We start from the raw sequence: 13,529 nt of genomic DNA, 5'->3' as shown, positions 1-13,529 counted from the left end.
CAACATCCTGCTGTGGAGAGGTGTAACTCTGCGGAACATGAACAACATTGTGGTGTTTGCCATCATGGGCTTCCCTAAGGGTGTGTCTAGACTACCTAGTTTTGTCGACAAAAGTGGACTTTTGTCGACAAAACTATACCAGCGTCTACACTACCGCTGAGTTCTGTCGACATAACGTCGACAGAACTCAGCAGTTTTGTCGACGCTGGTATACCTCATTTTATGAGGCATAACACCTTCTGTCGACAGAACTCTGTCGACCGAAGGTGTTATTGCCTGTAACGTTGTGTCCAGACTATGGAGTTCTGTCGACAAAGCAGCTTGCTTTGTCGACAGAACTCAATGTGTCTGGACGCTGTTTGTCGACGGAAGTTTTGTTGACAGTATCTGTCGACAAAGCTTCCGTCGACAAAACGCGGTAGTCTAGACGTACCCTAAGAGTGGGGGTAGGGTGCCATGTAGTCAACTCATCTACATGGCTCCATCAACGGAGCCAGGTAGTCTAGACATACCCTCAGTGACCTACCCTGCCCACCTGGCTCCTAATACATTTTAAATGTTGAATTGTAGCAGGGGTAGGTCCTGGACCCGGTGCGAGCTGGGACTGAGCTGGGCAGCTCAGGAGGAGCTGCCCAGGCGGGGAGGAGGCGGAATTGGTGTAGTTGATAGTATTAACCAATAAGCTTTTGCTTATTGGTAAATGGACTGTAGTATACATCCCTATTGTGGATCACAAAGGCCATTTCACTGACATCTATGTTAGATGGTTGTGAAAGGTGCATGACACCTGCATCTTTAGGAAGTTCTGCCTCTCCAGAAAGATGCAGGCTGGAACTTTTTCCCCCAACAGTACATTCAGAAAAAACTTGAAAATAAATAGTCTAGCAGCACCTTACAGACTAACAAAACATGTAGATGGTATCATGAGCTTTTGTGGGTACAATCCACTTTCAGATGAATGACGTATTAGAAGTCCAAATGCAAAAATAAATAGGGGATGGGGGAAGAAATGGTGAATTAGAGTGTTCAAGTTACAAGAAGCTGATAGAGGAGTTTTTAAGTACCCATTGTTTAGTTGGTTAGTCATTAGGATGTGGAAGGTAGTGTGCTAGCCTGCTAGTGTCTTTATTCATACCTTTGTGATGGCTCCCAAACTTCTAAGTGAAGCTACGTTCTAATGCTTCCCTGTGTGTTTGGCTTGCGGAATTGGCCTGAAACAACATGGTGACTTTAGATCCATTAACTCCATTCAGATTTGAAGAGGTGGACATGCCCGTTGTGAACTTGGGTGACTCAGACTAATCCTGCTTCCCTGGCTCATGAAGCCCTACATGGGCAGCATAGACCCCAGCAAGGAGTTCAGTAAAAAGCTGAGCAGGTTCAGAATGGTGGTAGAATGTGTGTTTGGACATTTAAAGGGGAAATTCAGGAGTCTTCTGACCCATTTGGACCTCAGCGAACACAACATTCCCTTTGTGGTGGCGGCCTGTTGTGTGCTCCATAACCTGTGTGAGAACAAGGGTGAAACTTTTTTTCTGGTTGGGTGTAGGAGCTGAGGCAGAGTGCCTAGCCAGAGAGTTTGAGCAGCTGGAGACGATAAGCAGAGCCTAGCAAGGGGCAGTGCAAATCAGATACTCCTTAAAGGAGAGTTTTATGCAAGGCCTCTTTAGAGACTATGCTACATAGCTCTCCATAAGTTGCCCCTGCATTTCCTGTGTTTATCTTTAATTCCCCACCCCATCCCTGGAGTTCAGCCAATAAAGAGTCCATTGTTCAATTAACAGGAGTGTTTTATTTGGGGAAAAATACAGGGAAAGAACAGAATTGGGTATTGGAAGCAGGAGGGGCTCAGGAACAGAAGTGGGATTGCTTCCTGCCTTCCAAGGGCCTGGAGGCTCCGTCTCTCCTTGAGTATCTCCTGTGTGTCTTGGGGCCCCAGCAGCCCCTAGGAACTTTGGGGATGGGAGCTACAGGGTGGGAGGAGGAAGCAGCAGGGCTGTCTTTGGGGCAGGCGTGGTTCTGGGTGGTGGCCTCTTTGGGGCAGGTCACAATGTGTTCCATGACAGCAGTCAGGGAGGAAAACATTGTCTTGTGCTGCCTTGAGAGCTGCTCCTTGGCAGTTCTCCTCTCCTTCTGCACTGCAGTTTGGTCCTGGTGCTTGGCCTGGATCTCCTGCACGAGGGAGTACATGCAGTCTATCTGCTCCCGGTGGATCCAGCCCACGGAGGCACTGCTGCTCCCCCTCCCCCCTGGTCAATTAAGTCCTGGGGGCGGGGAAGCACGCAAAGCCCCCTCCCGTCCTACCAGGAGCACGTGGTGCTTTGAAACACGAACACTGCTCGCAAGGCAGGGGGAGAACGGAGGAGGCTTTGCTTATTCCCCCACCCCACCAGGTTTTATTTGGCCTAGGGGCAGGGGAGTGTGGGAAGTCTCCTCCCATGTCAGGGGCATGGGCACCTAGAGGGAATGTGTGGGGAGAGGGGGCAAAGGCACTACCTCACCCCTAGACTGATCATTGTCTGGGGGTGGGGAACCTGGCAGTATCTTGGCCCCACCCCTCCTGTTTGATGCCTCACGCCTTCCTCTTGATGTCCTGCCCCTTTCTGTGTGGCCCAGGGCCACTTCAAAAATTGCCGAAGTGGCCCCCGGAAAAAAACTATTGCCCACTCCTGTTATAGGAGATACATTGAAGCCTACCCCTAATCTCTTAGCGTACCCTGAAGGTCTCTGTAAAGACAATGGAGAAGTGTTCCATGCAAGGCAAAATGCTTGATTTAAAGTGGGCACTTTATAGCAGGTGCCCAGACATCTTAGGAGCATTCGGACATGCTCCATCCGGAGGCAGGCAGGTAGTCATGATAAGGTGCCTGCCAGGCTGGAGCCTGCAGGTGGGAGCAGAGTGGTGGCACAGGGTGGCTTCCTGCTGCGTCCGGCACATGCCAGGTCCAGCACATGGGGCCTCCCAGGGACACTGTTACTTTCCCAGCCAGGGCAGCAGCCTGTGGATACGCGGTGGCAGGGGAGGAAGCGGAGTGGCTTCCATTTGTGTCCTGCATACACTGCGTCCAGCACATGTGGCTTGCCAGAGACAGTGTTAGTAGGTTCCCCTGGTTGCCATGCAAGATATCAGTCTTCTCCGAATCATTCCGTGAGTGATCGGGAATGAACACTGACTGAATGCGGCCATAAACCTGGGCCTTATGTTGTATTGCTTTGTATTTCCACGACGCTAGACCACTTACTAGTGAGTTGCGGTGGGATGGTGTGTTATCGTGGAGGACAGCATAAGGCTGGCCTCCCCAAGAACCTTGTGAGAAGGATCAGAGTTCCTATATGAGAGCTTCATGTAGCTGTGCAGACAAGACTTGTGCTCCATCTGCAGATATGTGAACAAGCTGTTCTGCGCCCCTGTGCTGTTTAGGCTGAGAGAGAGAGTGCTGCAGCTCACACCACATTGCCTGAACCTGCTTGTAATTAGGAAAAGTTTGTGAACTCACCAGAAGTGCCCTCCCTGGGGTTGTTGATGGCCTGGGAGATGTCCTGGTAGGATGGGACTGGCTGCACTGGCTTTTGGACCTTGCTGGCTGGCTAGTCTCCCTCCTCCTGCCCTGTCGCCACCCCACTCTCCTGCAGGCTAACGCCAGGCATGTCTTGGGCGGATTTGGTGACAATGGGGGGAGATGGCTGTCTTCCTCCCCCCACCCCGAATGGCATACAGCTGGTCATAGGAGCAGCACGTGTGGGGTGCTACCCAGAGCATCCACTCTCCTCCTTTGCCTTGTGATATGACTGGTGAAGCTCCTTAATTTTCACCCTGCACTGCTGGGCATCTCTGGCATATCCTTTCATCCTGAGACAGGTTGAGATTCTGCTGTGGATCTTGGCATACCTCTTGCTGGTTTGGAGGTCATTGAGGTGAACTTACCTCCCCACACCTCCATGAGGTCCAGGATCTCCTGCACAGTCCTGGTGGGTGCTTTTCTGTGCTCCTGGGAAATGAAGGCTGTGGGAGCAAAATTACTCACAGCCATCGGAATATCTGATGGAATGTTGGAACTCATTTGCCATGGTGTGCTGCTCACTGGAAATGCGGCCACGTAGAACAAGACATTCCTCTGTTCCTGCGGCTTTTTGAGCTCTACAGGAGGGCAGCAGATGTGGAAGACGTGGCCAGAGCAGTTGGAGCAGACAGCTGTGGGGGGCCTTCCAAAGACCAAAAATGTCCAATTTCCGGTAAAGCTATGTCTACATTAGTGTAACTTTGACCGTGCAAGATCAGGAATAGTGTTGCTCCTGTTGAGAAGCAGGAATACAGAAATCGATGTCCGTGGCCCCTAAAGGTGGCACAACAGACTTGGCTATTCAGTGGTTTGGGGCTAGGGTCAATGTAAAGTCCTAGTGTAGACCAGGCCTTAGAGTGGAAAGCTAAAACTTATTGCTACATTGCTATATATTCTTTTATCTGGTGTGTGCTTTCTAGGTGGTCAAAGGCACTGTGTTTCACAGTGGAGCCAGGGAACACATTTATTTTACAATTAAGAATCTTTAAAATTTCTTACACTATAATGAAAACTTTCTTGAGAACATATAAAAGGATAACATAAAAAGAGGAACTCTTGTGAGGATCAGTTAAATAAAATTTATTTCTTAAAACGTTGTTATATTCATAAAACATGAATACAGGAAATCACAGTGAATGTCTAAACACCTCTTGGAACTAAAACATCCACATGGCAACCACAAGAACAAGTTCTCAGCACCCCTGAGAGATAAGAATAATTTCATAGCTCTGTTTGGAGTCACTCCATTACCATTATATAATTCGGGTGTGTGCAAGACTTATAGTCCTACTGTGGCGTGGTGTTTTTTAGGAAAACATCCTAATGTTGTTCTGCCATCTTTTTGATGCAAGATTCTGCTAAAAGTATAGAAGTAGCCTGATAGTAAACTTACTAAGAATCTGAATAGTCAGGTATTGAAATGTCAGCCTGCAACTGAACTTGCCATTAAAATAGTGCACAAGTTGGGGTGGATAGGCCTCTCATCAGCCAATGTTATAGCCCACCAAGAACTCAGAGTCATTAGATTTATGGCACCTTTCTCCTGAAGATTCTCTGGCTTGTCCTATCTAGACTGTACTCAGATAACTTATGGGGAAGAGAAATCCATTACACAAGAGTCACTGATGTTCTGGCTTACTGCCAATGTCTTTGCTGGATCTGGAAGATCTAGCTTAGATTTTCTGAGAATTTGAGAGCAGTACATTCAAAAAACAAACAAAAACTCAACACTAAACATGGATTGACTTCGACAAATCAGATACAGATAGAAAGTTATATTCTCTGACCTACAAAATGGCTTGACATGGCAGCCACAATAGCACAGCTGGAAAGCTGACAATGATTGTTTTGGAGACTTTCTGCATTTGTCCCAGCTGATACAAGCGAGGGCATGCCCCACTGATACAAGAATCCAAGTGTTTGCATGCTCACACAAGTGATATTTAATAATCATGCTGACCATATGCTGAAATAAGTTAGGTTGACATAATTTGGTAGTGTACACTGCCTTAAGTCCATGTGCTCAGAAGCTATAAGTAGCCTTGTGAAAAATGACTAGATTCTTTAGAAGTTTATCCACAGGCATTGGGCCTTTATTTCTATATGTATGGTTTTAGCACAAAGGCTTTATTGGCATGACCTATTTTATTTTTGAGGAGTTTCAGGATGACTTGCAAATCTTACTAAGACATAGAAAATGTGGCATAAGTAAGGGTGTGTCTAGATTACTGAGTTTTGTCGACAAAAGTGGACTTTTGTCGACAAAACTATACCTGCGTCTACACTACCGCTGAGTTCTGTCGACATAACGTCGACAGAACTAAGCAGTTTTGTCGACGCTGGTAAACCTCATTTTACGAGGCATAACACCTTCTGTCAACAGAGTTCTGTCGACAGAAGGTGTTATTGCCTGTAGGGTTGCGTCTAGACTACAGGGTTTTGTCGACAAAGCAGCTTGCTTTGTCGACAGAACTGAATGTGTCTAGATGCTCTGTGTCGACAGAAGTTTTGTCGACAGATACTGTCGACAAAACTTCTGTCGACAAAACCCTGTAGTCTAGACGTACCCTAAGATATAAAAGCTATTTTAAACTTTTTACTCATGTTCTGGTACTGTAATTCATAGCCTTCTGCCTGCAAGTAACATCTCCTTTTTAATGGAAATCAAACTATGGGGGGGGGGGGAAGGACACTTTCCTGTTCATATTTTTTTTAAATTGAAATCACAACACCTTGTCTTTAACTATATTTCTTTACATTGCCAATTTCAGGACTAGCAATCACTTTAATCACATGGCATCTAAACACCAACATAAATTAATTCAAGTTTGTCCTTACTGTTAGTCTCTTCTGCACACTTTATGAGGTTGGATTGCCTAAGCCTGTGGTGTCCAACACGCTAGCCACATGTGGCTAGTTGGCTTGAACATTAAAAACTCAAAAATGGTTGCATTCATAATTTTTTTAAATAAAAAGCCAAAATTTTTCAGAGAATAAAAAAAAAGTTCAGAAGATCTGAATTTTAAAGCCACATATTAATTGTCCCATTTGCTGGATGTAGACTTTGCCAGTTTTCAGAATAACTTTAAATATGCTGCTTAGGCCTGAAATCATCATGCATCTCATAAGCCGCGTCTGGTATTTCTGGGTACTAGTTTTCCACTGGTATTTATCGTTAAAGACTTTTTGAAAATACTTTTGAGTTCTCTGTGTGAAATTATTTTTTTTTTGTATGAAGCAGCTCAGTTTTCAAGTTGGCCAGTCTTCTGTCATTAATTTCAACTTTCATTTTAAATGTGGGTTCATTATGGGCACACTGTTAGGTTCAAATGTTAGCTGTTCAGCAGCTAAAAAAATTGTTTAAATACAGTAGTGTGTATATATACAAATTTCTTCTCAAGTTTTTATTGTTTTTTGGTAGCTGGTTATGGCCATTCTAAACAAAAAAATCCAGTATACAAGCACAATTTGAAAAAAACAGTTTGGATTTTATTCTTGTTTTTGAAAATTTAAAAAAATGTTAGCAAGTTTAACACTTCCAGAGATACTGAATTTTAAAAATTACAATACTATTTATTAAAAAGCGTAATTCTGAAGCAGGTGAAAGTACTAGTACAGAGTCAAACAATGCTGAAAACAGTTAATTGTATGTAGAAACTACAGCATAGAAAAAGAGAGATTGGAGGGACGTCAAATGTAAATGTCAAGAGTAATGGGAATTGGAATATGCTATCATTGAGGTGAATGAAAAGCCAACGTGATTGCTGTGTCGTACAACAATTCTGGCCAATAAGACTGACAACGTAAGAAGGCTTTTCCAAGAGCAGCACAGTGTTTTTGATTCAGTGTATCCTATTGGAAGCAAAAAGCGAGCTGATAAAATTGTTCAGCTGAAATTGGATTTTGAAAAGCAGCAGAAAATTTTGAAGTGATTTCTATTTTCATCTGAACTGAGAACTTTGGCCTGCTGTAAAGCAGTGTGGATACTTGCTTGCAACAAAAAGCCATTTTCAGATAGAGAAATGGTGAAGGAAATTATTCTCTCTGTCATGGAAAACTTGCTTGTAAATCTTAACGGACAGCCATGAAATAACATCTTGCAGAGCATTTGAAATTTGCAGCTGAGTCACCAAATAGTTACATGTCAGTTAAAAGATTGGTCTGTTGATCTCAGAACCCAGTTGCATGCTGAACTGGATCAGTGTTTGGCCTACTCGTTGGTACTGGATGAGTCATGTGACATCAGTGATACTGTTCAGCTCGTCTTCAGGATTTGCTTTGTAATGAAAAATTTACAGATTCATGAAGAACTGTTATCAGTGTGAGGGTTGAGAGATTGTACTTGTGTATTTGATATATTCAATACTTTCAAAATTGTCTCAAATGATTTTGACTTGGATTTAGCAAAATTGGCTTCTGTTATAGTTGACAGTGTGCCAATTATGGGGGCAGGGAGAGATCTGGATTCATCTCTCCTCTGAAGAGCACCTGCAATCTAATAAAATGAACAGCAAATTGCTTTCCTGACACTGTGTTTTGCATCAAGAAAATCTGTGTACTTACATGTCCACAACAGATACTTTGAAAGACTTAATGAATACTGTGATCAAAATCTTAAATTTAATTCGCAGCAGTGCTCTGCACCATCACCAATTTGTGGAATTTTAGAAAGAAAGCAAACCTGAGCATTTGAAATCCATCTATTTTGCCAGTGTGTGATGGCTGAGTCCTGGAAAGGTGCTTGAGCGGTTGCTTGCACTGCTTACTCCAATCAGAGACCAAGATGAACAAGTTTTCTCCCTCCTCCTTATGAAACCCTTTTAGATACCTGAAAATGGCTATCCTGTCCCCCTCAGTCTTCTCTTTTCTAAACTAAACAAACCCAATTCTTTCAGCCTTCCTTCATAGGTCATGTTCTCTAGACCTTTAATCATTCTTGTTGCTCTTCTCTGGACCCTCTCCAATTTCTCCACATCTTTCTTGAAATGCAGTGCCCAGAACTGGACACAATACTCCAACTGAGGCCTAACCAGTGCATAGAGAATAGTGCAGCCCTGTTCTCTAGACCAGAGCAACTATCAGCCGGCACAAAACAGAAGGGTTTATTGAGCTTTCAACATAGCAACGGGTCTCTCAAGCCAGTAGGCCTGGGCCCTCAGCCCCGGATATCATTTTCTCCTGCAGCCAGCTGAATCCTGCCTCCTCTGCTCTCAGTCCCCCCCCAAAACAGCCCCCAGTCTCCCAGCAGAGCCTCCAATATCCCCAGCAACAGCCCCTCTCCAGTCCCTTGTCTTTCCAGGTAAAAGGGTTGCCTGGCCCCTCTCTTCTCCGCCTCCTCTCCTCCGTCTAATGTTCTCCCCTCTCTGGGACCACCTGGGCCAGTCGCCAGGTTCTCCCCTCTGCTGCCCATTGCCTGTCGTCTGGACAGAACTGGTTGTGTCCTCTGAGCAGAGCTGGGGTCACCAGACACAGTGGCTCCAATTCTGGGCTGTTCTCTGAAGCAACAAACTCCCCACCATTGTCACATGAAACCAGTAACATCCCAGCACTGAGTGCCTCCCATATGTAACCACTCTTTGGACCCCCAAAACTCCCTACTTCCTCACAGTCCCATTGATTGAATTTCTGCGAAATGTGATTTCTGTTGATTAAAACCAATGTTGAAGTGTTCTGTTGACATTAAAAGCCAAGAATTGGTATGTTCGGAGAGTGTCACAAAATTATTTAAATTTTCAGAATAATATGGCTAATTCACTATAGCCATTATAGGGGCTACTGCTTCAGAACTGGTTGAACCCCATGGCTGTGTCTAGACTGGCCAGTTTTTCTAGAAAATCAGCCACTTTTCCAGAAAAACTTGCCAGCTGTCTACACTGGCCGCTTGAATTTCCGCAAAAGCACTGATGATCTCATGTAAGATTGTCAGTGTTCTTGCGGAAATACGATGCTGCTCCCGTTCGGGCAAAAGTCCTTTTGTGCAAAACTTTTGCGCAAAAGGGCCAGTGTAGACAACCCAGATTTGTTTTCCGCAAAAAAGCCCCGATCGCGAAAATGGCGATCGGGGCTTTTTTGCGGAAAGGTGCGTCTAGATTGGCACAGATGCTTTTCCGCAAAAAGTGCTTTTGCGGAAAAGCGTCCATGCCAATCTAGACGCTCTGTTCCGCAAATGCTTTTAACGGAAAAACTTTTCCGTTAAAAGCATTTCTGGAAAATCATGCCAGTCTAGACGTAGCCCATGGGCCTAAGCCTTCCTCCTTAGGGGGAGATGCATAAGAGAAATGGGAATTTTCTGGCCTAAAAATAGCAGCTTTTACTGCAGGAAGACCTGTTTAAACAGATGTCTTGTTCTGCACTCTGATAGTGGCAGAAAATCTCTTCATAATATTTTGTAAAAGGGAGAGCTGCATCTGGTTGCAATTTAGTTCCTTATTTTCAAGCTCATGCTGGCTTCAACTTCTGTGTTATTGTGCTTAGTTCTTGTTCACATTGTAAATACATAATTAGCAGTCCCTGCTTCTTTACCTGATTTATGTTGTTTGAGGGCTTGGAAAAGTGGAAAAATTGAAACATTTTTGTGATTTTTTTTTTTTCTAAAGAGAGCATTTGTAAGTTGCTTAGAGGTTTGGAATGTTAGTATGCATGGAAATTAATTCATGCACATAGTTCAAGCGTAGCAGCGAGAGGAATAGTGACAAAAGATATTTTGGCCTTGGAAAGGGTGCAGAAAAGGGCAACTAAACTGATTAGGGGTTTGGAACGGGTCCCATATAAAGAGAGGCTAAAGCGACTGGGAATTTTTAAGTTTAGAAAAGAGGAGACTGAGGGGGGATATGATAGAGATATATAAAATCATGAGTTGTGTGGAGAGGGTGAATAAAGAAAAGTTATTTATTAGTTCCCATAATAGAAGAACTAGAGGACACGAAATGACATTAATGGGTAGCAGGTTTAAAACTAATAAAAGAAAGTTCTTCTTCACACAGCACATAGTCAACCTGTGGAACTCCTTGCCAGAGGAAGTTGTGAAGGCTAGGACTATAACAGAGTTTAAAGAGAAGCTAGATAATTTCATGGAGGTTAAGTCCATAAAAGGCTATTAGCCAGGGGATAGAAATGGTGTCCCCTGGCCTCTGTTTGTCAGAGGCTGGAGAAGGATGGCAGGAGACAAATCGCTTGATCATTGTCTTTGGTCCACCCTCTTTGGGGCACCTGGCATTGGCCACTGTTGGCAGACAGGCTACTGGGCTAGATGGACCTTTGATCTGACCCAGTATAGCCGTTCTTATGTTCTTATTAATTTGCGTCCACTGCAGATAAGCGGGAAGTGGGAAAGAGTATAGATCGGTGTGGGCAATAATTTTTGCAGGGGGGCAACTTTGTAAATTTTGGTACTTGGTCACAGTCCAGCTTCAGGCCCCCCTGCTCTAGAAGGGATGAAGCCTTGGGCAGAAGGGAGGGGGCTAGGGCTACAGAGAGTGTGAAAGAGAGAGAACTTTGTGAGAGACAGACTTCGTGACACAGATTGTATGTGTGTGGCAGAGACAGGAGAGTGTGTGTGGTAGTGTATATGTGACGGTGATTGTGTGTGAATGGCATAGATACAGTATGACACAGACTGGGTGTCTGTGACACTGACACAATGTATGTGTGCTGGCTAAGTTTCTGAGACGCAGCCATGCTCTGTCTCTTTAAGGGAAATCTGCCCTGCTCTGTTGTTTCCCTCCTCCCCTGCTCTGCTTTCCTCTGAGTCAGTTGCTTCAGATTGGAGCAGCCCTGCTGACTGTGTCTCCCATCTATGACCCCTGCTCTGTAGAGATGGTGTACAGGGGCAGAGGAACACCTAGACTTCAGCACTTCTCTCTCCCCCCTTCTCCCTATCCCACAAAGCTAGCAGGAGAATCTAGAAAGCAGCAGGGCTATAAGATGGAGTAACTTGGGAGTGGGGAGGCTGAACACAAGCTGATGGCTATAAGTATGCACCTCTGTTAATTAGCTGGGTGGGCTGGAGAGAAATGCTTGGTGGCCCTAATCTTCGGGCCTGAGTTTGCCTACTCCTGGTATAGATCTTTTCCTCCCTCACCCCCACCCTGACCCTCTTCATCCCCACCAAGATTAGCCTGACATGACCCATGAATACCCACCCTCTCTGAAATGAAAGTTGTGATCTGGTGTAAATCTGAGTGATGCAGCAATCCACGTGCCAGGGTACAACAGCAATCACTCAGTCACATCATCACTCATATTTAGCTCAGTCAAAAGATGGTCGGGCTGTGGTCAAATTCTCTCCACCCTCTCTGCAGTTCTATATCCTATGTTGGAGATACTGTGGCTATGTGAAGACTCTTCATTTATATGCTAAACTTTATTGCAAGATACAATAATCAATAGCACATTAACTACTACTGGAATCCAATAGTGCTAATAATCTGGGCTGAGATTCCTTCAGTGTTAAACTAAGGCACATAGTTGTGAGGAAAGGAGATTATTTTTCCTCTTGCCCCTGCACAAGGGCCAATCTCCTTGCTGGTGCTGTGAGCTTCCACTGCTTCAGGAGTGATTTAATTCAAACTCGTTTGAGAAAAGATGTAACCATGGTCTCATGGCTGTAGGCAATGCTTATATTAAAAAGCACCCTTCTGCAACACACGGAGCTAGGAAATAGATTGTACCTTTTGAGATGTAATCCATTTCACTGCTCTTAGGATAGAATAGCTCTATGGATGTTGCTGGCATAAATTTGATTCTTGAGCTGTAAACCCCGAAAGCTAATAGTTTCCGTGTTAACTTGCAGGTGGTTTCCTGATCTAGGAATTTATAGGAGTGTGATCATTATAGAGAAATGAGTATCTGAACATGTTAGTGATTGGTTAAAAGTTTAGTATCTTGGAAACATGTTAAACTGTGTTAAAATAAAACCTATGTTTAATTTTTATAGCTTCTTCAACAACTGAAGCGATTGATATGTGACCTCTGCAGATTATACAACCTTCCTCAGCATCCAGATGTTGAAATGTTAGATCAGCCATTACCAACAGGACAGGTAAACCAACAGATCTAGACATCTACTGGAAATTAAAAGCCTCTTCTTTAATTCTAGTAAGATTATATACAGCAAGAAGGAAAGGAATGATCTTAAAGTAGCCAGTGTTTAGTCACAAAGCCCTACTGCTGGATTATAGAATAGAGCTGGAAGAGACCTCAGGAGGTCATCAAGTCCAGCCCTCTTGCCCAAACCAGGACTAAATCATCCTAGCCAGCACTTTGTCCAGGCTGGACTTACAAACCTGTAGGGATGGAGATTCCACCACTTCCCTAGGCAATCTATTTCAGTGCTTCACCACCCTCCTAAGGAAATAGTTTTTCTTAATATCCGACCTAGACCTCCCCCTGAAACTTTATACCAAGTAGTATGCAGTATATAGAAAATAATGTATATCGTACAAAATGGACCTCCCCAATCTGATATCCTTGGGACAGGGCTAGTTCTGGACAAGAGATTTTACCAGACCAGGTGAGGTCATTTCTGGCCCTCTGGCTGCTGGTCCCACCCCCTGCCCTTCTCTGTGCTGCCCTGCCCTCCCCCTTCCTAGCATGCCAGGGCTCTCTGATCCTGGAGAGTGCCAGACCAGAGAGTTCCAGTTTATAGAGGTGCAATCTGTATAGCAATATTATTTTTATACTCATTCTTTTACTGAATATTACTGATGGTATAGTGAACAAAGGACATTCCTTCTCCATTATCCCATGTCCTGAAGCTGATAGCAAGAGGCATGTTGACAGTGATTGCCTTTTCTCCTATTATTTTCTTCCTTCTCTCTATTTGCCATCCTTTTGGAGCTCCTCTGTCAAAATTAACTCCACCCTTCCCCTTCCATTTAGCTGTCATCTACTGTCTCATAATTCCTGGCTTCTACTTCATCTGTCACCTATTCTTATCCATAGTGTCTTTATTATATTATTATTATATTG

General features: G+C 44.3%; 1 protein-coding gene across 6 annotated transcripts in view; it reads left to right on the top strand.

Annotated features, from left to right (window-relative positions):
- UBE2Q2 (ubiquitin conjugating enzyme E2 Q2) overlaps positions 1 to 13,529 on the top strand; it is a 120,594-nt gene that overhangs the window by 29,764 nt on the left and 77,301 nt on the right. For 4 of the 6 annotated variants that reach the window (XR_016350648.1, XM_075897353.2, XM_075897352.2 and 1 more), the window contains one exon: positions 12,496 to 12,600. The exons of the other annotated variants lie outside the window; for them this stretch is intronic. Coding sequence is in view for 3 of the 4 variants with exons in the window: in XM_075897353.2 (XP_075753468.1) it covers positions 12,496 to 12,600 (105 nt within the window). In the remaining variant the exon portion in view is untranslated. The remainder of the gene's footprint in view (positions 1 to 12,495; positions 12,601 to 13,529) is intronic. 6 annotated transcript variants of the gene reach the window in all.

The sequence above is a fragment of the Pelodiscus sinensis genome, chromosome 14 (genome assembly GCF_052426305.1).
Source record: "Pelodiscus sinensis isolate ZL-2025 chromosome 14, ASM5242630v1, whole genome shotgun sequence".
Taxonomy (NCBI): domain Eukaryota; kingdom Metazoa; phylum Chordata; order Testudines; family Trionychidae; genus Pelodiscus; species Pelodiscus sinensis.
Note: the sequence above shows the minus strand (reverse complement) of the source record. Positions and strands in the feature narration are given on the sequence as shown.